At 43.1% G+C, this 23785-nt stretch overlaps 1 protein-coding gene across 1 annotated transcript in view; it reads left to right on the top strand.

The window, feature by feature from the left end:
* Window positions 1-23785, top strand: part of CCDC125 (coiled-coil domain containing 125) — a 1485470-nt gene that overhangs the window by 83175 nt on the left and 1378510 nt on the right. The window contains exon 2 of the mRNA XM_044063882.1: window positions 22079-22137. Coding sequence (XP_043919817.1) covers window positions 22079-22137 — 59 coding nt within the window. The remainder of the gene's footprint in view (window positions 1-22078; window positions 22138-23785) is intronic.

Here is a 23785-nt window from a genome sequence, read left to right as displayed (position 1 = left end):
ACAACTGTACCAATTTTAGCTTCCACCCAGTACCCACTAAATTCATTGAAAAACTACTCCGAAAACTCAAACCTACCACTCTAGCTGCTGATAAATTACCAGCCGAATACCTCCAACTAGCCGCAGAAACAATAGCATATCCAGTCTCAGTCCTAATAAGTAGATCCATCTCTGAGTGTATAGTACCTCAACTATGGAAAATTTCATATATCATCCCACTACACAAAGATGGCAGCTGTCTAGACCTCAACAACTACCGACCCATAGCCATTCTACCCCCTTTATCAAAAATTCTAGAGAGCGCAATCCACAAACAACTTCTACAGTACCTCTTAGAAAATAAACTATCAACACAACAGCATGGCTTTAGACCATTCCACAGCACCACCACTGTGCTCACAGCATTCACTAACATAATTAATAATCACAGAAATAATGGACTCTATGTATCCGCCACATTCTTAGACCTATTCAAAGCATTCGACATGGTTAACCACTCAAAACTCCTTCACTCACTTTCCACTCTTAACTTCAACACCCCTGCCATCTCCTGGTTTAAAAGCTACCTAGTAAGCAGGCAACAAGCTGTGCTGTGGCATAACCAACTCTCTCCTTCCCTCCCAGTTTCCCTAGGGGTACCCCAAGACTCCATCCTGGGACCACTGCTTTTTACCCTCTTCACCAATCAGCTCCCATCCTGCATTCCCAAAGCCTCAATAGTTCAATATGCCAACGATACTACCATAATATGTGCAGCCAAAACTACAGACTTCCTTCACTCCCAAACACAAGAATGCTTCTACATGGCCGAAACTTGGATCAACAAACAGTACCTAATTCTCAACTCAGGAAAAAACAAACTACTGATATATGTTTTCAGTGTTTGTCATTGTCAATGGTGATTTTGTACTTCCTGGTGTAATTAGTTGATTGTGGTGATCAGGCTTTCTTCCTTCAAATGGCTGTGCTGTCAGTGGATGTCTCTGATGAGCGGGACTTCTGTGCTGTCTTTTATGTCTTCTTTTGTCTACTGAACTTCTCTTGTTACTAGAAAAGCTCTTTCAGAGGCTGAGACTGCAGGAAAGACTGCATAAGCTTATACTGGCTGGCTTGTTGCTTAAGAAATCTCCAGCTACTTGGGGCAGGAGGCCCCCAGAAGCCTTTTAGGTCGCAGCCTTGCTCGGCCCTGGTCGGCACACCCCGATTTCTTTTACAACATCAAGGACACAGCTGCGTCGGCTCCGGCTCTGGCAGTTTCTTAAAACCCCTGAGCCGGCTCCGAGCGAGTTATGAAAATCACTGAGTCATTAAAGGACTAGGTCACTAAATAGGCAACTAGGAAAAGGTCTGGTCATCGTCTCTTGGCTCCGTTCATTCGCTGGAGCATCTCCTCTTCTGAGCGTTCATTCGTCTCTCACTCCTCCCTAGAAGAAAATACTTTGGGACTTCTACTCTCCTAGAGTGTATGATACTTCTCTCTTAAGTCGACTCACTGGCGAGTGAGTTCAGAGCCCTGGTCATCCAGTCGCCCCTTAAGTCTATTTCGAGTCGTTTTCTGCTGGGAGCTTCTTTCTATTTCTCAAAATGGCGTTCGGCTGACGAACTGTAGCTGGCCCTGACCGTTTCACAATCGGACTCTGGCGTTCGTCTGCTCAATTTCTTCTGAGTCGTTATCTCTCTGGGGACTTCCCGCGTTGTCTGCTGCGGCGCCCGGGTCTCGGACCCGGTCTCCCCCACGCTCTTATCGGACCGCGCTTTCGGCTCCGGTCCTTTCGGCAGCGACATCGGCCTCGACTTCCTCCGACAGTTCTGGGGTTTTCAGCTTCGAGACGGCTCTGCCTCTGGGAGCTTTTGACAAGGAGCTTGCCGGGGTTCTGAGCTTGTGTTGGAACCTGGTTCATCTCCACCGGCGCCGTCCAGAACCCTCTCCATCCCACCAGTCCTCTCCGTCTTTCTACCACTCCCCTCATTCCCTCCTGCAGAGAGCCAGCTCCCTCCAAGTCCCCAGTGGGGCTCCTCATCCTCCCCTCGCTCTCTCTCTTGCCTCTTCAGAGCCCCCCCTAGGCCCTCAGGTGGACTGCAGAGCACTCTCCTGCACCTGAGTCTAGGGATCCTGACACAGTTGAGCCAGACTGAAGGTTAGACTCATTCCCCCTCTGAAGATGTCCTATGGCACGACATCACAGGTTACTTCCTTACCTGGGGATCTTATTGGCTCGGCCTCCTCCCTCAGCTGGAGGAGATCTGTAAGAGAAAGCGTTGGGCTCGCCTCTCCCCACCTCCTCCTCCTGTGCCTTTTGCTTGATACTGCGATGCAGATTACTCTGGCTGGAGCTGACTCCTGACTCCTGCCCTTACCACCCCAGGACTTTAGGAAAGTTTTGAGGCGATTACGGCCAGGGACATTTTGACTCCAGGTTAGCTGGTGGATACAAGTGGGGGTGGTAGCTCTGCGCTGCCACCAGGAACAATGATCCTTCAATTTTCTGTTCCCAAAGGATCCTGGGGTGATGGACTGATACGGAACAGCGGATGTTTCATCAGCGACTTTTCATCAGCGTTAGTTCTACTTCCTCTGTCATTTCACTGTTCATTTCACTACCTTCAGCGGAAGACTTGTAAGAATGTTAGCTTGATCCCTTAGCTGTCACAGCTAAAGATCAAGATAGGATACTCATAGAGCAAAGTGATTCAGCAGCTAACTCCTCATCGCCTTCTTTCATATGCGGCTTTCAGTGGCCGCTTGGGGGAGCGGGTAGAGCGCAGTAACAGGTGCATGCCTTCGGACCTGACCCTGATGAGCGCAAGGCAACTTCCGGATGTCTTTTGTCTGGCTCTATCACTATGGATCCTCCTTTTTGGTATCCTTTTGACTTGAACCCCAACAAGGTCTTGAGAAGATGAGACTTGATCTTTCTAACTTTTTCTGCCTCAAGTGAACGGGAGAGGCTAAAGGTGGAGAGCCAGAAAGTCAAAAGATCTGGTTCCGGATCTTATTCTCTCCTTTTCCCAAGGGGCCTTTGCAGTGGGGTTGGAAACCAGGGGCAGCTGCGTCAGGGATAAGGCAGGCTAGAGCAGAGGCGAGTCCATGAGGCAGGGGGCATCGAGAAACGGCCTACAGTAAGCCTTTCAACATCCCTCTGCCCTAGGGGCAGAGGTCCACAAGAACGGATGCGATGGGGAAGAAGATCACTGTACTCCCTTGTCCCTGGCGATCTCAACTCAAGGACAGTGGGGTACAGTCCATCATTTCAAGCTATTTCATAAGCGATCTCGCGCCATTCCACAAGAAAAAAAAGTTCCTCCAGAAAGTTCCTTCCATCCAAAGGGACAAAGTTGCATTAAAAATCAATTCAAGCATAAAAAGCAGACAGCCAAGGATCTCCAAAGGCAAGCAAATTCTATCTCCAAATTGTTGCTAGTTTTCCAAAAGAAAACAGGTCCAAAGAAACAATTTGGATCGGAACACAGCAGCGAAGTCTGTCCAAACAAAGTTCTCAAGGGTCCACTTTTTGGCTGTCAAAGGACAACTGGAAAGGACTCTATACAACTGGATATAGACCTATAGATGATCAGTCAACAGGCTGTGCCACAACATGAACAGATTTCTCTGCTTCAGGTTGTCCGGCAGTCATAGTCCAACCAGTCCTGCCCAGGATGGACAGGCCACAGGTTTTTTCAATTACAGCCCGCATTTCAGTGAATGCATGGCTGTCTAAGAGGCGTCAACTGATTTTAGAATAAAAGTTACCGGTCCGACTGCTCTAGGCACAACCCCTGCACCAAGCTGGCACACTGCATCTTCTACTACACTTTGGACACTTCTACCGGCACGTAGCCTGCTACTTGAAAAGTCTGTTTGTCAAAATTGTCTTTATTGTGCAGTCAGCGTTACTAAATTTGCTCAGCAAGCAATTCTGGCCACAGTCAGCATGTCCAGCATTCAACACACACCAACAGGGTCAGCTCATCAGCCAGAAAACAGAATCAGAGCCACAGCAACATGGCAGTTCTTCTCTCTCATGGTAGTAGCTATATCCCTTGGTAGCTGGTCATTTCTTCATCTGATAGCCACCATGGTGCTTGCTCTTTTACCTATTATTACCAACGCTCTCACATGTCTTCATCCCAACAACTTCTCACACCCACATCACCTCCAACACCGATGGATTACACCACCTGCTGGATTACACAAAAGACCTTTTGTTCCTCCCCTCAGGGTGCTAACTTTCTCGCTTGCCTCCCCTTCGGGTGGTGAGGCATTATCCAGAACAGATGCATTGGGGGCATAACATGGTTCAGGCAGATGGGGGCGGCATCATCGCAAGACAGAGATGAGAGCAGTTAGCAATGCGTTCACACCTTCTGACTGTCTTCAAACCTGAGAACAATAGAGCCGTGCTGGCGTTGCAGGCCTTTCTCTCTTCGATATGTATGTCACAAAACAAATCAACCAGATCCAATAACCCTGTGAGTATATCAACAAACAGCAGAGGAACCAGATCCACTACCCAATTTCTCTGGCAGTGGTTTCTGATGTAGCGCTGCAATCCAGGAGTCAATGTCATTGCGGACAAATTATCCGGAGCTATTCTCATGCCTCCACAGTGGTCTCTGAAAAAATTCAGTTTCAGAAAAGTTTTCTGAAGAAAGTTCCAAATTGCCTTGCTCGACGCTTTTGCTGAAACCCCAAGCAAAATGCTCTTTTTTTTCACCTTTTTTCACACTCTTTCCCCATATTCATCATCCAAGCCAGTCCAAGATCCCCCCACTTGGCCAGGGACTTCTATGCAGCTCCTCCAACTTTTGCCAGTTGATCCTGATATTGCCTCAGATGCCTCGAGCTTCATTGCTCCTCCTTTTACCATACTGGCATTGCTTGGTTCTAGCCCCTTTTCTTTTTCCCAGTTAGCTTTCCTTTGATCTGGACCTGGTTCCAGATCATCTGATTTCCCTCATCGATCATCCGCCATACATCGCTCCTCCTGAACCTGAACCTCTGGTTCCTTCTGCTCCAACAACCTCCAGGCTTCCACTCTATTATTCTCAGTGTTTCCTCTTATGATTAATTCCTTCCCATTCCTCCTCCATAGGAAAAATTATCTCCCTAGACCATCGGAGCGTTTTTCATTTTGAAGCAAGAACATTGACCTTTTTTCTTTGCTTTTTCAATGGGTCCTTGACGTCTTTTTATACTTTTCGGTCCAAGGTTCGTCTCCTAACTTCTTAAGAGGTCTCTGGCCTTCTGTTCTAATCTTCATATTGGCTTCTCTCCCTCTCTCTGCCATCGGGAATCTTTTACTTTGCCCTCTTAGCCTTTTTTTTTTGGGTTACCTCCCATTAGAAATCTAAATCCTCCTCCTTGACCAAACCCTCCTTTAGTTTTGACTTGACTCTTCCCTTTTCTTTTTTTTGACCTTAGGTGTTCGTGTAGATTGCTCATGACCTTAGCTTAAATTGTTAGCCTCTTAGCCACTAGAAGGTCTCCAGTCTCTGAACTTCATGCTCTCTGCTATCCTCATTTTCATAGAGTGACTTCACATTAAAGTACCAGAGTCTCTTAACTTCTTGCCAAGCTTCGGCGGCAAGTAGCAAAAAAAAACAATTCTAATAGTAAAGAAACTCCTTTAATCTCCCTATACAGAAATTAACAATTAACATTTACTAGACGATCATACAACGATTACTTAGACAACTTAGGGCCGGGACTAGACAAATCAGAAAGTCGCAGAATGTGTTTGTTCTTATGCAGGAAGGCAGAAGGAGTATGGAAATCAATATCTCTCTCATCTTTGATCATCTTTGATTTCCTTTGTTTATGAGATTTTTGAGAAAAAGCATCAAAGCTCAACTAAGGCTCATTCAACTAGAGGCATTGGCTTCTTTCCCTTCCTGCTAGACAGGCTGCAGGTGCTGCAGGCTGTTGCTGCTGCAGCTTGTGCATACTTTAAGACTGTACACTCCTCATGATTTCTAGACACAGCACCAAATTTGGTTCCCAGCCACTCAGGTACTGTTGTACACTCAGTTCTGCTTCCGGTGACAGGGGCCTTGGTGGCAGCACTGGGAATGAGAGCGCTCCGAAGGAACAACAGATAGCAACAATGTAACTACGATATAAGTCCATTACCAACATGGATCTTGCCTCCTGTCTTCTTCTTCTTCTTTCTTCTTCTTCCCCTCCTCCCTTCCCCTGCCCTGGCAGACCCTACCTCTTTTGATGACCACCTCTGACTACCATGTACCAACCTTATTATGTATATACTATGTTATATATATATATCTCCTCATCAGGTTGTGTCACTTCCTAGGTTGGTCTTTTCTTTTGTGGGTTCTTTCCTTTTTTCCTTTTTATTTTTTTTTTTGGCTGGGCCTATTTTCCTGGCTGAGCCTGAGGTATTACCGGATAAAAGGGGAGCCTCAGGGGGAGCCTCGGGGCGATCTTAACTCTGGGAGCTAACTGCAGAGTCGGAGCCGAGGGGATCGTCGGGCCCTCCATCCATCAAAAAGAAAGAAGAGAGAAGAGAACTCTAACATGGCGCGTATGGTAGGTACATAACTTCTATTTTAGCTCCCATAGAAGCAAACCTCCCCCTGACAGTGTCACAATCTCCTCAAATAATACCACAATCACCCCACCAATCACACCAAGCTACTGGGTATTGATATAGACAACCACCTCTAATTTGACCTTCATACCTCCATGACCATAAAAAAGGTACATAAAAAACATGGACTACTCTATCGGAATAAAAAATTTCTCACTAGCCACTCCAAAGTTACAATAGCCAGGACTCACCTACTATCCACCTTACTCTATGCCTCCCCTGTACTTACAAATCTTTGGAAATCTGATCTAAACAAACTTGATAGCTGCTATAATAAGATAGCCAAATTTGCTACAGACTCACGCATCAGAACATGCCACTGTGACTGCCTAAAAAAACTCAACTGGCTCGAACTACCACAACTACTCCAACTCAATCAGCTCTCTTTAGCCCACAAAATAATACATTTCTCTGACAACACCCCAGCTCTACAAAATCTTCTTCAACCCTATACCACCACGAGACCCTTAAGATCTAGTACCCAAAATCTCCTCGAGGTTTCCAAATTCAACAATGAGGCTGGTAAGTCAGTCTACAGCCACTATATCTCAAAAATCTGGAACTCCCTTCCGTCCCACATAACCAGTTGCAAATCCCTGACCATGTTCAAAAAAACTAGTCAAAACGTATTTCCTAAACAAACGACTATGCTCCTGCATCACCCCTGACTAATACCTCATCTCTAAACCTTCATTAACCTACATAAAGTATGTCATAATAACCAATCCTGAACATAGTACCTTCCCATAATTGATACACAGTTGGACCTACTAACTCTGTAGTGGTAAAATTACTATCCCAAGAATGTTGCACTATATACTACCCACAGCTATATTCTCCAGTCTATACCAAATAGTGCTAGGAGTATGTATCCAACTCTTGTGACCTAGTGCATAACAGAATGCTGTTCCTCACATTTGTGTCTTAGACCTCTCTTTCTTCCTTGCAATGTAATCTATCCCAGGAATGTTGTGTAGAATGTGGAATGTTGTGCCTAGAACCAATACACTGTGTTAATAACTAGCTACTAACATGTAAAACACTGTAACACCTAGATTGTGTACCCTAAATCTATGTATGTTTAAAAAAATTGTCATTCTTTTTCTCCTTGTCTGGAATCAATTGTTATCTTATTGTTTACAATTGTTATCTTATTGTCTAAAATTGTTCTCTTGGAGCTTTTCTCCCTGGGCCTCCACTGAAAATGGACTTGTATCCAGTTGGACTATCCAGGTCAACAAATGTAAAGTAAAATAAATAATAAATAAATAAAATAGATGCTTTTCCTTGGGCAGGTATGTTCCTCTATTTTTTTCCATCCTTTCCACTAATATCCAGGGCAGTTCTGAAGATTTTGAAGGACTCTTTAAAGATCATTGTGGTGACTCCCTTATGGGTCAGGCAACAGTGTGTTTCCCTTCTTTAGGAAATGGCCAAGGGCAAGTACCACAAACTTTCTCACAGACTGGATTTACTCACACAAGACAAGAGTTGTTTGATACATCCTGATTCCAAACAACTGCAGCTAACTGCTTGGAAGATAGAAGAATCTTAATACCTTTGACACATATTTCTTGAGTATGTGCAGCAGATATTAAAGCAAGCAAGAAAACCTCATACTAGAAGATCATATATTAGTTTTTCAGCTTTTCTAGTTAGTGCCAAAACAGGAATCAGCACTCTTTCAGGGCTAAGTGTGTCTGTGGTTTTACATTATTTGTGCGAGTGACTATCCCCTGGCCTGTCCTGCTCTTCCATCAATGTTCATTTGTCTGCCATTTCAGCATGTCTGCCTTCCCCTCTTTCAGTGCAATCTCATGTAAAAAGTGTTTTTGAAAGGGGTGTTGTATACAAAGCCTACATAAAACAGGTGGCTCCTCATTGGGATCGTAATTTTGTGTTGACAAAACTAACTGTTGCTCCATTTGAACCAACTCATCAGGCTGATTTAAGGTTCTTATCATGGAAAACAATGTTACTGATTGCTTTGACCTTTGTAAGAAGAGTATCTGAGTTGCAAACTCTTATGGTGGGTCGACCTTATCTTATTTTCCACATGGAGAGGGGTTCCTTGCATAAAGTAATTACTTACATGAGAAAGATAAAGGTAGAACAGAATGATGTATATGAATTTTTATTAGGAGACAGACACTGAAAATTAGGAATAGTGAAAGAAAATAAGAGTGTACTAGGAGAATACTAATCAGATAACAGGACATTATAGACATATGGTTTATTTGGATGAATAGGGAGGCCTGAAAGGAGGTGGGAAAAAAGAGAAGTAAAAAGTTGTTGCTCATCCAATAATAAAAATAATTTAAAACAGTCAGGCAGGTAGATATTCAAAATACAATCAGGAAGGTAAATTCAAAAGAAAATCATTTCTGCATAATACTTCGTACTTACATAAGTTTCTTATGTCTTCTTACTCAAGCTCTGTCAATGCCTGAAAATTACTCATTCTCCAATGTGATTATTTTTATATTATTGATGCTGCCCTGTCGAAAGCACCAAATCTGGCTGTAATTAGTTTGGCTTCATGACAGAGAGGATGGATTCCTGATTGTACTGTGGTTTGAGTAGAAGTTCTGCCACTGGAGGAGCCAGGCAGGGAGTGGAAGGAGTGAAGGGGTGGGGCCCCTTTGACTCTTCCAACAGGAAAGAAAGGTTGTGTGCAGTCGGTGGCACAGCGGTCAGTGTGCTAACCTCCTGGCAAAGATGGGGAAGCTCACTGCTTGTACCCCAGGGGGTGGGTATGGGATGCCTGTAAGAAATGCCCGTCACAGAAGTAAGGGGTTATCCTCCGCTATCATTCCATTGTAAGCCCCTCCCCTGTGCCTTGCCAGATGCATGCATTAGGGATATGGTAAGTTAAAATACAGGACCTCATGCCACCCCCAGTGATTGAGTGGTGGCCCTTCCCAGCTGAGACTCACCCCAGTGATGGGGGGTGAATGGGCCAAATGGCCTTGGAGGGGGCTGATAATCATAGGTTCATAGGTGTGTACTAGTCTAATAACCACTAAGGGCCCTTATAAGCCTAGCCATGCAACCCAAATGTGACCAGTGCTGGATTTTCAATTACTCATCCATTGATCCAAGTTGTGCTTAAATAGGGTTGCACTGGTACAATGATCTGTCTTGACCTAGAAGTCATGCCATTACTTATAAGCTGAGCAACATAGAAGGATTTTCTTACTACCTTAGACACATGAGTTTCCAGATCCCTGACTAGTGAGTCAGCTTTTAGAGGTGTTTTATTGATCACATAGTTACCTGGGGTGGCTGACCTCCCAAAATATATTATAATGCATTTCATGGTATTGAGTTTTAAGACGTGGCTTTGGCAGCAAGCATTTGTCTATGTTAGACCTTCCTAAATGGTGTTCTTGTCTTGGGGAGGATTCAGTGACTGCTCCCAGTTTGCAAACATCTGTGAACTTGGTCAGCCAGAGGCCTTTGACATTGACTTTGACCTCCATTAAGTAGATGTCAAGGAGGAGGGGGCCCAGCACAGAGCACATACGTACTCCACTGGTGACCGGCCTTTTTGTAGAGATGGCCTCACCGATCCTAACCTTTTTGGTCCTATCTGAGAGCCAGCTGGCTATCCAGAGTATTATACATTTGTTTATGCCTAGTTCTGTAGTTTGTTGACAGTGTCTGAGTAGGGTATTGTATAAAATGTTTTAGCCACATCTAGGTTTGCAGTATGCACTGCTTTCCCCTCATCCATTGTCTTAGGAACACTTTAAAAGAAGTCCACCAGGTTCAGTAAGCTTGACCTTTCTTTGACAAAGCCAAACTGGGATGGATCCAGTGACTGGAGGTCTCCTATATCCTTGTTGATAATTTTCATGATAATTCTTTCCATGGCTTTCCAAATAAGACTAATCAGACTAATGGATCTATTGAAGGTCTTCCTTGGATGACCATTGCTGTCCTCCATTCTCATGGCACAAAGCCTGTTATTAAGACAAAGTTAAATAGTGACTCTAGGGGTTCCTGATGTCATATTTTAGACTGTTCAGGAGGCATCCTGGGATATTATCAGAGCCCATTGAGGCTGTATTCTTGGTTTTAGCATGTGCAGCCAGTACATGCTCCCTAGTTATCATTGAAGGGGTTATGTTTGAGGGTGTTTCTTATGGGAGGGTTGGTGGTGAGACATGTTGGAAATGAAACTGCCCACTAACAGGTTTGCTATATCACCAGGCTCTGTGAATGTGGCACCATTAACTACCAGTTCAGTACAATGCTGTGTGCTGCCCTTGAGGTTTCTGAGATAGCTGAAGAAGTATGTATGGTTATCTTCCACCTGGGAGGCTATCATTACCTCAGAGTTGATTTTTTAACTTAATTAGTCTTCTTAGTTAGCTATTATGTTTGGGATAGTTTTTTACCTTAAGGGGAATTACCCTTCCTGATTATTGACATATTTTATTCCTTTTGTTGTATATTCTGTTTGTTTCTGGTGCAAGTTCTGGGCTTATTTTTTTTTGGGTACAGCAGTCTCTGTCCAACCATTGACTTAGTTGTACAGAGTTTCTGAGAACAATTCAGCTTAGGCTGCTGTGTTCTTGTGGATTGGAGGGGCATTGAATTTTGACAAACCATCACTTAATAAAAGGTAGCTTATCTTAGAATAGTTCCTAACTGTCACTGGTTATGGAGTTAATTTTGATTTTGAAGGAGACTTTATGCTGTATGGTTGGATCTTAACAGGGAGGAGGAGACGTTGTGTGTGTGGGGGTGCATTATTCTCCCATATTTGAGGAGCTTCTAGTGGGTGTATTCAATATTTGGTAAGAGATGTTTGTTTACAAAGTATAGCACTCTCTGAACCTGTAGATTTCAGGCTGTGTAGGATTCCCAGTCTATAGAGGAGTAGTTAAAGTTTCCCATGAGAAAGGTGTTAGGTTGGATGGTGTGTGTCTCCAGTAGGTCCAAGTATGCATTTTGAGCTTCTTGGGACATGGTGGGTGACCTACAGCTGGCCAAGATATGGTATGGGATTTTGTCTGTGGTGGTCTATACATGGAGGAACTCCAGTGTGTCATCCTGTTTGACTAACTAAGAGTTATGCTTGTTATTGATGTATATCAAGACACCTCCACCTTTAGTTCTCGTCTGTCAAGCTACTTGTCTAAAAGTGTAGAAGGCATTGAAACTTTACACTGCCAGGGATCTCTTTGTCACTTTAAACCATATTTCAATGACTGGATAGATTGCGTATATTCTCAGTTGTGAGGAGGGCTTGAAGGGAGTGCAGTTTTATTTTATTTAGGGTCCTAACATCGAGCAGTAACACCTTGAGGTTCAGTTGAGTTGATTTTGCTATGTCGGTATGTTTGTCAATTTGGCATTGTAAACAAAAGAATTATGGATTAGCCAGTATTTGAAAGTCTGGATGGAACAGGAGCAGAGTGTCCTAGGCAAAACAACATGGGTGTGTTGATGATGTCTTCCCAAGATGACAAATATTGGATCCCCTTAGAATGACAACAGAAAGATGGTACGTTGTCAAAATCTATCATCTTTTACTCATATTGTGTCATCATCCTTGGTGATGATAATATGCTGCTGAATGTCAGGCTGATACCAGCCTGAAACATAGTGTGAGGGATCCATAATGTCTCTCTTCATATAGTCCAGGGAGGTATGTCTGAGGTCATTTGCACCTATATGGACTATGATGAAATCATTCTGGTAGCTGTGGTGTAATGACTTGATTGTGTGCCTGATTTGGCAGGTCCTGGCTCCAAATAAGTAACTAACCATTACTGTATTGTTCAGCCTGGTTAGAAAGACATCCATATGTCTTACAATTGAAAAAAAATGGATCTGTCAGTTGTCCTCCCTAACATCTTGCTCTAGGGGTGGCCACCTCCTTCACCTCACTCTAGTTTCACTTTTACTTTGTAGTTAGGAAGGTGAATAAATTTAAACATTTCATTTTCTAGAGATTGAAGAAGGGTGGTATTTTGTAGTGTTCAGTAATAGGAAACCCATATTTTAATCTGGGTTGGAAGACATTTATGACTATAGACCGTCTTACTTTAGGAGTCAGTAAATTAGAAATTTGGTAAGATATTTTGAGTTGATATTTTGAGTTGCGCTAGTACGTTATTTATGATTCTGCATGTGTATGTAATATGAAGTGCTCGTTGAACAGGAGGCCTAGATACTTTTTGTTGCTTGACAAAAGGAATGGGTGCTTGATGGGTCAGTTATAGTAATTGTAGGGGTGTTGAAATTTTTTATGGGTTACCAAAAAGCAAGACTAAGGTTTCTAGAGTATTGACTGTAAATTTATTGTTAAGAAGACAATTCCAGATGTCTGTAAATTCATTTTGAAGATTTTTTTGTAAGACTGGGATCTTTGTTACCATTGGAAACAGCTGTATTATCTACATATAGTATGCAGTTGATATGAGGGTGGTACCACATAAGGTCATTTATGTAAAGAGAAAAGAGAAGAGGACTGAGTACAGACCCTTGAGGTACATTTATGGTGGTAGTTCCTGTAATGTAAGAGTTATTAGGTCCAAGTAGGCTAACGGTGCTGTTGTAAAGATAGTTGTTAAACTGTTGCAGGGCATCAAAAGAGAAGACTGTGTCAGTGAGTTTGTCCAGAAGCAAGAAAAGATCTACAGTAACAAATGCTTTCCTTAAGTATAGAAAGATGGCAGCAGATGTTCATCGTGTTTCACTGTTGCAGTCATGACTGTAGGGTTCTCCCCTGCCGGCAGGCAGTCCTCGGTCGGCCAGAATCCCAAAGTCTGGGTCCGAAGTCGGCTGTTCAACCATGCTCCCTGACGTCAGAGTGCCAGGAGTACAAAGCTGACAGCCGACGCCATCTTCTCCAGTCTTTCTTGCCGTGCGGTGATAGCAGTTCTGACTCCTGATGATTTTTTCTGATAAACTTCAGTCCGAAGACTTTCTTCTCCACTCAAAGCTAAGTACCCCATTGGGGAAACTTTTTTCTTGCTCCACTCCGATGTCAGAAAAAGTTAATAATTGTATTTCATGTGGGAAGCAAATACCTCATAAGGATTTTCATTCTTACTGTATTCCTTGCTTAGGCCCTGACCACGACGTAGCTAGTTGTTGGTTTTGTGCTAGATACGGTTCCGGATACCGGAGTTCACAAACGTCGCAAGGATAAAGACAGGCCTCCGAGGTCCAAATCTGATGATAGTGCACAAGCGGAGCCAGCTTCAGGTTCAGTGAGGCGCTTTTGCAGCCCCTGTCGTCGGCCATTTCAGAACCGATGGCCGAAACGGACTCTCATGAGGAGCCAACCAGGCCTTTAAATATTTCAATTGCAGGACCTTCGGACAATGCTCCTTTGGATGGGTCCGGAGCCACTGTGCAGGTACCGGCTTCCGAAGGGGTTTTCAGACCTACTCAGCTTCTTATAAAGGCAAAGCCAAAGACATAGGCAAAGACTCCTTCTAAATCAAAGACTGCAACACAGGCCTTTTCTGAACTCAAGATGGCGGAGGATTTACTTACTATGATTAGGGGTTCACATCCCCCTCCAGATAAAAGGCCAAGGTAGGATGTTTATTATGATTCCTCTGATCAGGCTTCTGTTTCTTCAGTTTCTTCTTCTGACCAGGAATATTCTTTCCCTCCTTATGAGGATTCTGATGCTGAGGAATCCATTCCTTCAGCTTCTCCCCCTGAGGATTTCTCTTTTGGGGAAACTTTGCATGAAATGAGGGAACATTTCCACTGGGAAGGACAGGAGTATTCGGAATCTAAGAAAAGACTAAGGGATTTTCTTCTTCTCCCCCAACATAGACCCCTGGCTATGTTTTGGATATTGTGGATGATGCTTTTTCAGAGGCTAACTTAACCCCTGACTCTTTTCCTCCTGCTCCTGTTAAGCCTGATAGATATTACAGGGTTCCTGATTCCCACCAGTTTTTATACAAGAACCCTACTGCTGACCCTGAAACCATTTCTCAGGGTCCTAAGGCTTCTGCCAAAAACCCCATTCCCACTGAAAAGGATTCTAGATCTTTAGAAAGATGGGGCAAAAAAGTGTACACTTCTGCTACTTTTTCCATTAGGGCTTTTAACTGTCAGTTTCATATGGTGAAATACCAGCAATTTCTCTTGTCTGTTTTAAAACAAAAGCTTATTTCCATTTCTGCCTGTGCAGATGATAAGGAATTACATGACTTATTGCATGCCACTGAACAAGTTGGGAAGCATGGTTTACACTGTGGATTTGATGCCTTGGAGGCTTCTTGAGTCATTAGAAGGCATGCATGGCTAAAGGAACAAAATTTGCCAGAACAAGTAAAAGCTAAATTATTGGAAGCTCCTGTTCAGCATAATGTTTTGTTTGGATCTAAAGCTGAAGAGGTGATTAAAAAGATGGAGGATAAGGCGAAATCCATGCAAACAGTTAAAGATTTCTTACAAGTACAGCCACCAAGATTTAGCAGGAATTGGCTTTCTAAAAATTGGTCCTTTCCCACTTCAGACAGGCCTCAGAGGGGTAGATATAGATGTTCCAGAGGAAGGCCTCAAACACAAGCTTCTTATAGACCAAGACAGTGGACTGCTTCCACCCCTAGGGGAGGAGAGGATAGGTCACAAACTCATAGGAAACAAACTCAATGACTCCCTCTGTTGGGCTGCAGGAACTTCTTGCCTGGAAGCCCCCCTCGGAGGAAAACTCTCTCTTTTTTATCAAAATTGGACTCATATAACCCAAGACAAGTGGGTTCTGGATGTGGTTTTAAGAGGTTACAAATTCCATTTTCATACCCTGCCAAGGCCAAGCGGATGGCCAGACCTTCCAAAACATCAATGGACAGAGGCCTTAAACCAGGTGGAAGCACTTTTGGCTATGAAAGCCATAGAACTGGTTCCACTTTCAGAGATGGGACAAGGTTTTTACTCAAGGCTCTTTCTAGTCCCCAGGAAGCAAAACTCATGGAGACCCATTCTGGATCTGTCAGTCTTGAACACCTTTCTAGAAATTCCAAAATTCAAGATGCTTACTCTACAGCAGCTACTTCCAATGCTATCCAAAGATGCGTGGATGGTAACCTTGGATTTAAAGGAGGCATACTTACACATTCCCATCAGGCAGGAACGCAGAAAATACCTCAGGTTCAAGGCCGGATCGAGGCACTTTCAATTCTCTGCGCTGCCCTTTGGATTGTCTACTGCGCCCAGGGTCTTCACCAAATGCCTGGCTCCAGTAGTAGCTTATTGCAGATTCAAGGGAATTCAAATTTACCCTTATCTGGACGATTGTCTAATTCAGGCAGACAGCAAGGATGTCTTACTCCAGCATCTAGAGTTTGTACAAAACCTCCTCAAGTTCCTGGGATTCTCTGTAAACATAAAAAAGTCAAATTTGACACCCTCACAGCAGATAACTTTTCTGGGTGCTCTTCTAAACACCACAACCCAGATGGCATTTCTGACATCCGAAAAACAATTACAGCTGGCTTCAACTTTCAAAACCTTGGCAACTTTAACTCAGCTATCTGCAAGGAGATTCCTGCAGGCTCTGGGTTACATGGCCTCCTGCATCCTTCTCGTACCATATGCAAGACTACACATGAGGAAAATACAGTGGTACCTAAAAAGTGTATGGTCTCAGCATTGCCACAGTTTAGACATACTGATCTCCGTCCTGCCTTGCCTTCAAAAGGAATTTCTTTGGTGGTCCAGGGCATGTACTCTAAACAAAGGGAAACCCTTCTGTCTGCCTCCTGCCACTCAGATTCTAACCACGGACGCGTCGGATTATGCTTGGGGAGCCCATTTTCAGGGCAACTGTCTGCAGGGCCTTTGGACAAAGGATCAGAAGCACCTGCATATCAATTTAAAGGAAATGTTAGCTGTTCAGAAAGCCCTAATGGCCTTCAGGAATCTTCTACAACCAGGACGACTACTAATACGGACAGACAACACCACAGTTATGTGGTACATAAAACAAGCAAGGGGGATCTCATTCCTACCCCCTTTGCAGACTAGCCATGGATCTATGGAACACAGCTCTAGCTTGCAATCTGGACCTTCAAGCTCAGTTTCTACCAGGGATGCAAAACTTCCTGGCAGACAGTCTGAGCAGAAACCTTTCGGATCCACACGAGTGGATGCTGGACACCAAAATATTCAGGATGATAACAGCAGTCTGGGGATGTCCTCACATAGACCTCTTTGCATCCCATCTCAATCATCAACTACAGAATTTTTGCACCAGGACTTTCCACAAAGAAGCTTGGAAAGTGGATGCCCTATCATTCAGTTGGAGGAACCTCTTGGGATATGCCTTTCTGACTCTTCCTCTTCTTCCACGGGTATTATTAAAGATAAAACAGGACAAGCCCAAGATGATAATCTTGCTGGCCCCAAATTGGCCTTGACAGTTTTGGTACCCAACTCTAAAAAACCTATGTCTGGAGCCCCCTTAGGTTTTACCTCAGTCTCCGAACCTTCTGTCCCAACATCAGGGTCAGGTTCTACACTCTCATGTCAGAACTCTCAGCCTGGCGGCCTGGTTAATCCAGGGCCTTTGATTTCTTCCTTCCTACCCAAGCAGGTTATGGATGTCATTTTAGAAGCCAGACGTCCTAGCACTAGAAAATCTTATGCAGGAAAATGGAAAATATTTTGTTCCTGGATGCAGGCTCAGGATTCTGATCTTCTTCCGAACATTCCTTCAGTTTTACTTTACTTGACAGATCTCTTACATAAGGGTCTCTCTTTCTCTTCCATTAAGATACATGCCTCTGCTATTTCTGCTCATTATAATACAGACCCTCCAATCTTTTCCCACCAGCTCATGAGACAGTTTCTCAGAGGAGCTAAGAATTTAAGACCTCCTAGATCTCCTCCCATTCCTGCTTGGGATCTCAACTATGTTTTGGAAAAACTAACCTTGCCTCCTTTTGAGCCTGCTGCCTCTTTTGACATCATGTTTTTATCTTGGAAGACAGCTATCCTGTTAGCCCTAACCTCTGCCAGGAGAGTTTCAGAATTACAAGCTCTTATGGCTGTGGAACCTTATATTATTTTTCATCAAGACAGGGTGTCTTTGAGGACTAATCCTACCTTCATGCCTAAGGTGGTTTCCAAAGTGGCTTTAAATCAAACTATCCACTTGCCAACTTTTTCCCCACTCCTCAAAATAAAGGGGAAAGGATCTTACATTCCTTGGATGTACACAGACAAGTACGTTTTTACCTGGACAGAACCAAGGACATCAGAAAATCAGAACAATTGTTTGTTTCTTATGCTTCAAGTTCCCAAGGTAAAGCCATTTCAAAACAGACCATTTCTAAATGGATTGCTCATGGAATCAGATTTTGTTATTCACACCATGGAAAGCAAATCCCAGGGAGTATACGGACTCATTCCACCAGAGCTGCTGCCACTTCTGCGGTCTTCCTCAGGGGAGTTCCTACCAAAGACATTTTGGAAGCTGCAACTTGGAGTTCTGTGCATACTTTTTCTAAGCACTACAATCTACCTCTCTACTCTAAGTTTAGGGCAGGCTTTGCCTCTGCAGTCTTGCAGGGCCTTTTAGCCGCCCCTTCTTCTTTATGACCACCTCCCTTTCTTTCAGCTTTGGGATTCTACCCTACAGTCATGACTGCAACAGTGAAACACAATGAACATAGTACAGTTGTGTACACCTACCATAAATGTAGATGTTCGAGTGTCTTCACTGTTGCAGTCTGGGTTTCCCTCCCTCCTGTCCCCTCTTATTTTTACTTTTGTGTGGTTCCTTTTTTCACTATTCTTCTGAGGTGTATTTGCAAAGGGTATGGGACCTTTATCATTTTGGGACTCCTGACATCTGGGGCAAGAAAAACTGGAGAAGATGGTGTTGGCTGTCAGCTTTGTACTCCTGGCGCTCTGACGTCAGGGAGCATGGTTGAACAGCCGACGCCGGACCCAGACTTTGGGATTCTGGCCGACCGAGGACTGCCTGCCGGCAGGGGAGAACCCTACAGTCATGACTGCAACAGTGAAGACACTCGAACATCTACATTTATGGTAGGTGTACACAACTGTACTTTGTCTTGCCCTTTTCCATTTTGTTGTATATATGATCAAGTGAATAAATGGCAGTAGGAGTATTGCAACTAGGTTGAAAGGCATGCTATCTGTCACAGAAATATCATGTTTTGTGATATAGTGTAGTAGTCAGTTTTTTCAAGAATTTTGGTAATTGGTCTGAAGTTATGTCCTGACAAAAGGGAGGGGATTGCTTGATAGAGACAGAATTAGCACAGTTTAAAACTGTGAGAGAGGATTTTGGCAGATGGGGGTAAGATTTAACAGGTGAAGCTGTTGGTTGGACTATTTTTTTTCTGCATTTGAGAATATTGAGGTGGATGCTGTCTAATGATGGGTTGTATGCACATTCAGTGCTTTCTAGGTGTTTTTGTACTTGTGACTACATGATTTTAACGTGATAGGGAGGGTATTGGAGCACCTTATGTCATGGAAGGGATGGTGTTATGGTTGGGACATTGGTAAAAAGGTAGTTAGTGGAACAGAGGAGTTTAATTCTTAACTTCAATGAGAAATTGTGTTAGAGGTGGTACACAGCACCTGTTTCAAGAAAGATGCTGGAAGAAGCCAAATTGTTTAGACTTTTACTAAAGTGGTTATTTAGGGCATCAGGAAGCAGCTTTATATGATTTATTTTAATGGGAGTATTAATAGCAGTACGTCTATGAAGGTAGTGTGTCCATGCTGGATGCTTATTTGGTCATAGTCACAACCTGTGGTTGCAGTATCATTCCTCATTAAGGTCTGCTACACAGTGGAGTTGTGCAATTCATTTTGAATGTCTTTCATCACAAGGATCTTTTCACCAGCTAGAACAGTAGTCAGGTAGATTAAGGTGGTTTTGTAACCATATGAACTTTCCCAGAGAAGAGGAGAAATGGTTACAGTTCAGATATACTCTTGTAGGTCTAGAGAATAATTTGAAAGACACAGTTTCTGCTTTGGATGTGTGGATGATGCTTAGTAATGGCTTAACTTGAAAGATGTTTTGACATTAGGCAGTACAATTTTCACTTTTTTCCATCCCTTTCTAGACAGTAGACTGTGACATGTACACCAATGTTTTGAGCATGGAAAGAGTAAAGGTTTTGCTAAGAAAACAAAGTAGACCTGAGCTATGACAGGTATCATGCTGTAAATGCTAAGAAAAAAATTATATAAAGGAAAGGAAAACAAAAGTTGCAACATTATCTGTTTTGAGACAAAAACTGTGCTGTACACTACTACAGATGAATGTCAGGGTGATCCAGTTTAATGTACAGAAACATGCAGTATGTAGTAAGGTCACACTCTACGCATCATTTAGTTGGCTTTAGACTCAGGTGGATAGTAAGCCTTTTAAAGGATGGGTATGAAGATTGCAGTTTTTTAATCTGATATTGACTATGGTATTTCCGTTTGTTGGAGGAGTTTGATAATGTGCAAATTATGGGTTTAAAGATTTTGTTAAAAGAAAATTGAAAGAGCCTATAATTTGTCGATTAGCTGTGTCTAGAAATAAAGGTAACAAAGTGGCTGGATTGTAAAGGTCAGGCAGTCCATAGCTGCCACCAAATAAAGTGTAAAATTGCAAATACTTTGGATGTCTGCTGGCTTCATGGAGGAGACACTTGCTGGTCCATCCTGAGTCAATATTATGACTTGAGTTATGGCCAAGATAGATCGACACCATTAACCAAATGTAGTTTTCCAAGACTTTAGTAGTGCTTTTTACTGCATGCTACATAGGAAACTACTAAGAAAAGAACCATGTGAGAAAGCCATAATAAGAAGGCAGGTGGTGGCAGTAAGGAGTTATCCTCTCCACAAGTTAGAAAAACTAGGATTTCATATGTGTTTGTTTTTTTTTTTTTTCATATTTGGTACAATGGCATATCTAAGTAATAGGAAAAGTCTTTCACAACTGATAAAATAGTGATGGATTTCTTTATGCATGGGATGGGGAAGACTCCAGAAAGACAAGTAGACTCTCGCAGAATGGTTGAAGATGTTGACAGCTGGGGTTCAAGTGCAAGATTGTGAATATCTGAAAGAAACTGACTAGATTTTACATCTTTATATTTATTTTGTGTATGTTTTGTGGGGTGGGAGCTGTTTTCAGGAATGCATAACAGGAAAAGGAGCAAGGAGTAATAATAACTGTGAAAGTGCTATGGTAAATGCAAACAGCTTAGGTCGGGGTACTGTGGAGTCAGAGGTCATTATTCTTTTATACCAAGTAGTATACCATGTTGAATAGGGCATATACTTACAATTCAGAATCGGCAGGATTGCAGCCATAGACAGCATTACCTGGAAGATAGGATGACTTCAATGCAGTGTACCATCACAGCAGAGTAATGGAGTAGAGTAGGAAGCAGACATATGGCAGTCAGAATGAAGGTGATGGATCTGAGTCTGTGATGAGGACATATTTCTTTATAGAATATGCAGTGGGTCTGTGGAAGTATGTACATCCACTGAGTTGTAGAGGCCACATCTGCTGAGGTGATCAAAATGGGAAGGGAACAGTAGTGGATGAAGAGAAAGAGTAGTGGTGTGTGAGACCTCTTCATAATCAGAATGACACAGAAGATTCAGCTTAGTTCCATGGTACAGAGGTAAGGAGCCCTTACTGCAACCCAGGTGACCAGGATTTGATTAGTTGCCCAGCTTGGAAGAAGACAGACATGGAAGGAGAGGGGTGAAGGGGCATGGCCTGTTCACCTCTCCCAAGGGGTAGAGTTTGCATGCACTTGGAGGGCCACAGGATGTTGGAGTCTCACTGTTGAAGACTGAATAGGTCACCAAGGGGGTGGGGGGATGGCAAGCTTGGAGGAAAGCCAGAGTAGAAGTGAGGGGTTGACTTCTGTGGACAGCCTACTGCATTTCCTTCCCCACACTTTGCTGGGTTGATTGCAATTAGAGCTGGAGAAAAAAATATATAGAAAAAGCTTCAAACCACCCCAATACCTACCTTAATGATGAACCCTTTTGATCTGCTCTCATCTGGTGAAGGTAAAGCATGGGCCAGTACACCAAGGGAGAGGGTCTGATGGTCAGCAAGCAGTGAGGGCAAAAATTCCAAAAAAAAAAAAAATGACATAGAGAACTTAGTAGACTCGTACATTGCTGTGTATTTATGCCTTTGTGTTTTGCTTGCTGTTTAAAGTGTAAAAATTCCTTCTGCTCAGTTAGATATAATGTTGGCGTGCAGACATATTTTTAAAGTAGAAGAACAGTGAGGGCAGGAAGTCTTGGAGAAGACAGTTTTAGCATTACAAGACTGCAGTCATTATTAATGTGCTATAACTAATTCCAGTGTCACGACTACTAACAGTTCATTCCAGGTATGCAAATGTAATTTGTAAGATTGTGAGCACTGTACAAAAATGCTCAAAGCTTTTAAACTTGCAATCTTTTTAATGCAGATGCCGAATCAGAAATGTCAAATGAAGAGGTGAAGCAGCGACTGCAGGACATCACTGAGGTAACTGCTACTGTTTTTTTCCTTGATATGTACTTTTCTGACACTGTGTCCAAGGTCTTTTTTGATCCATTTTGAGTTATTATATAGATACCGTGGAGGATTATTGTAAAGGTCGAGAGATAGGTAGGGGAGAGATCTTTCCTACTTATCAGTGGCTAATATGACAAAATAAATTAATGTCCTTTAGTGAGCAAGGCTCAATGATGCTACTATCCCACATTAAAATTTATCTCAACAGCAGTTTGTTGTGGGGAAACAGAATGTTTGCACATGGAATGCTGTAAATACAGCTTGGAGTGAAATTATCATGTGAGTTTATAGATTATTTATAGGTTGATAGGTGTTACTAGGCTAACGACCACAAGAGCCTTTTTAAGCCTAGCCATGCATCCCAAATCTGTGACAAGTTCTGAGCAGGTGTTTGGGAGATGAAACATTTACAGGTTGTCTGTGTCCATTAGAGACATGGGTGCCAAACCAGGGATGAATTTCCTGGTTCCCATCCAGTTGTCCAAGTTGCTGTTAAATTGGGTTTGGGAGGAACTCTGCTTCACATGGATGGGGAGGCTGTTCCAGAGATGGGGTATTCTCTGGCTTACATGCCCGTCTTTCCAGGAAGTAATATTTACATTACAGGCAAGGTATAACCAGGTAAACACAATAGGCACAAGTGCTTCTTGTTAAGGGTCAGTCTGGGAGCACTTCCTGGTTAAGTGACTTAACGTACTCTTGTTTCAGTTGACATTGAAATGCTGAGTGAGTTACGGTAGACAGAAATAATTTGTAGTACTGTAGTACATTAAGTTGTGGTACTATATTGTTGCAGAATCACCCAGTATCAGATACTTATACCTTTTTCTGAATATGGTTAAGATGAAAACTGAAGAATCCAAGGCACTTATCACAGAAGGTACATGAGTTTTCTGAGGGATATGAGCAGTCTCACTTGCTAATAATGCAGGCTTATTAAATGTTTCAATAATGTCATGGTTTATTGAAATTTGTTGTCTGCCTTCCATTTTTTTCTTTGTCCTTCTTTCAAGGCATTACTATTTTGTCCTCTTTGAAATATGCAATTTCCTTTCTTTCCAGTTTGGTGTCTGCCTGATATTTTCTGTCAGGATTACAGGAAACAAGACAGTCCAGTAAGATGCACTGCGATAAGTGGACAGTGGCAGCTTGTTTTTACTATTAGTGTAACTTTACTCAGAATGAAGATAGCTTAATGGAATGAAACTGTGACTAATACCCAGGTCATTTGTGTTCATAGAGGTTAGGGAGGTCAGGAATGGGCTTGAGTAGCAAATGCTTGCTCATCTATCATAGGGGAAGGGGGCAGCCTAACCTACTGGTTAGTAGGGGAGCATGAGAAAAAGGTTGGATAAGTTTAGAGTGCTAATGGTGCTGTAAATTACTGAGCCTGTGGATAGTTGATCATGAGAGTACTTGCATCTCTTACCTAGCTGGACAGCTGTTGCAAGCTGCATAGTTGGAGGGAAGATGAGGCCACTCCACAGGACCTTCAGGCTGACCCACTTCCGACAATGCTGCCTTGGACGGCACAGTGGTGCAGTGGTAGCTAGAGTTGTCACCTCACAGCAAGTGGTTCTTCGGTTTGATTCTTGGCTGGGGTGCCTTCTGTGCGGAG

This window comes from Protopterus annectens, chromosome 2.part2 (genome assembly GCF_019279795.1).
Source record: "Protopterus annectens isolate FY-2018-M chromosome 2.part2, PAN1.0, whole genome shotgun sequence".
Taxonomy (NCBI): domain Eukaryota; kingdom Metazoa; phylum Chordata; order Ceratodontiformes; family Protopteridae; genus Protopterus; species Protopterus annectens.
Note: the sequence above shows the minus strand (reverse complement) of the source record. Positions and strands in the feature narration are given on the sequence as shown.